This window comes from Arachis ipaensis, chromosome B04 (assembly GCF_000816755.2).
Source record: "Arachis ipaensis cultivar K30076 chromosome B04, Araip1.1, whole genome shotgun sequence".
Taxonomy (NCBI): domain Eukaryota; kingdom Viridiplantae; phylum Streptophyta; class Magnoliopsida; order Fabales; family Fabaceae; genus Arachis; species Arachis ipaensis.
In genome coordinates this window covers 92,420,904-92,422,382 of record NC_029788.2, presented here as the reverse complement: position 1 = coordinate 92,422,382, position 1,479 = coordinate 92,420,904, and the positions used below count along the sequence as shown (strand labels likewise).

General features: G+C 30.3%; 1 protein-coding gene across 1 annotated transcript in view; it reads right to left on the bottom strand.

The window, feature by feature from the left end:
- The window catches only part of LOC107637915, a 4,910-nt gene that overhangs the window by 583 nt on the left and 2,848 nt on the right, over positions 1-1,479 (bottom strand). Inside the window, exon 2 of the mRNA XM_016341161.2 lies at positions 108-644. Within this exon, the coding sequence (XP_016196647.2) occupies positions 108-644 (537 nt within the window). The remainder of the gene's footprint in view (positions 1-107; positions 645-1,479) is intronic.

Below are 1,479 nucleotides of genomic sequence, written 5' to 3'. Positions count from 1 at the left end.
AAGAATCAATTTAATTAAATAAAATTTCAAATATAATTAAAAAATATCTTATTTTACAGGAATTAATTTGCTTATTAACTCTTAATGATACTCTTATATATACATACCTTTATCCACATCTCTGGTGTAAACCGTGAGGCCAAAACGTCAATGTGTTGAACACCCAGAGCCTCCTTGTACTCCTCGCGCTGACACTCTCTTAGCAAGTTTTTCCTGTACCTTGACCGGGTCTCTCGGAAACCGGCGTTTCCAACGCTATCCAAAGAGTACACCAAGGGCATCTCACACGGGTCGTTGATAACGGGTCGGGTATTTAATGTAAAAGGCCCACTTCTCCAACTACTCCAAGTTTTGAACGTCCCAAACGCCATTTCCAAAACCTTGGTAGTAACCAAAGAAGGATAAAGTTCCACGCTGTATCCCCATGAAACCGAGACTGACCAGTTTCGAAGTGGGTCGTAACAGAAGCTCTTTTGGAGAGTCCGGCCTGGATCCGCTTTGTATGCTGTCACAAGCTTTTGAATGGAATCGGATCTGTTCATGTTTGGGAATATTGGATCTACGTAGTCAAGGTGGTGGAGTGACACCAATGGTGCCACTGGGTGTGCTGCCAATAACCCATATGGGTTCCCACGAATATCAACCTGAGAATATTTTAATAAGATTAATTTTTAGTCACTTAAAACATAAAAAAAAATAGTCAAATGAGTATAAAAAAAATTATTAATTTTTTTAATTAATTTTTGAATTTTTTTTATTAAATTCATTCTTAAAAAATTTTAAATTAATCATTTTGATTTTTTTGATACTTTCGTTGCTAACGCATCAATGGCTAACATAATAAATTTATGAAATTAGATTAAATCAACTCCAAATTGAAGAATTTTAATGCCTCAAGTTCTCCTTTCAATTAAGTCTTAATTTGATCTAATTTCGGAAATCTATCATGCTAATTGTCCATTAAAACTCCTATGTATGTGTTGAATTTGGATCCTCTAAATTTTAGATTTTTATTTTAGAGGATAAAGTGATATTTCTCACCATTAAATATTTTTTTCTCATGTTTTCTCTTGATCCGACTATAAAATAAATGGTGATAGATCGTACTTTATCTTCTAAAGTGAAATTCAAAATTTAGAGAATCCAAATTCGTGTGTTGTAATATCATTTAATGTGTCACATTAACAAATTTTGGCACAACCAACAAAAAAATAATAAAATGATTAACACGATTTTAATCTTTGAACGACGAATTTAATTAAAAAGTCTTTTAGATACTAATTTAAAAAACGAGTAATTTTTCAGAGACAAATTTAATCTTATATCCTAAAAACCAATAAATCAAATTAGAATTATTTTCTAATTTCTAAATGTTTTAAACAATAAGAATTTAAAAAGTTTTTTTGCAATAATTAAAAGTTTATTAACATTAGTTAAGTAAAAATACATTAAAAGAATAAAATAAAAACATTAGAAAAT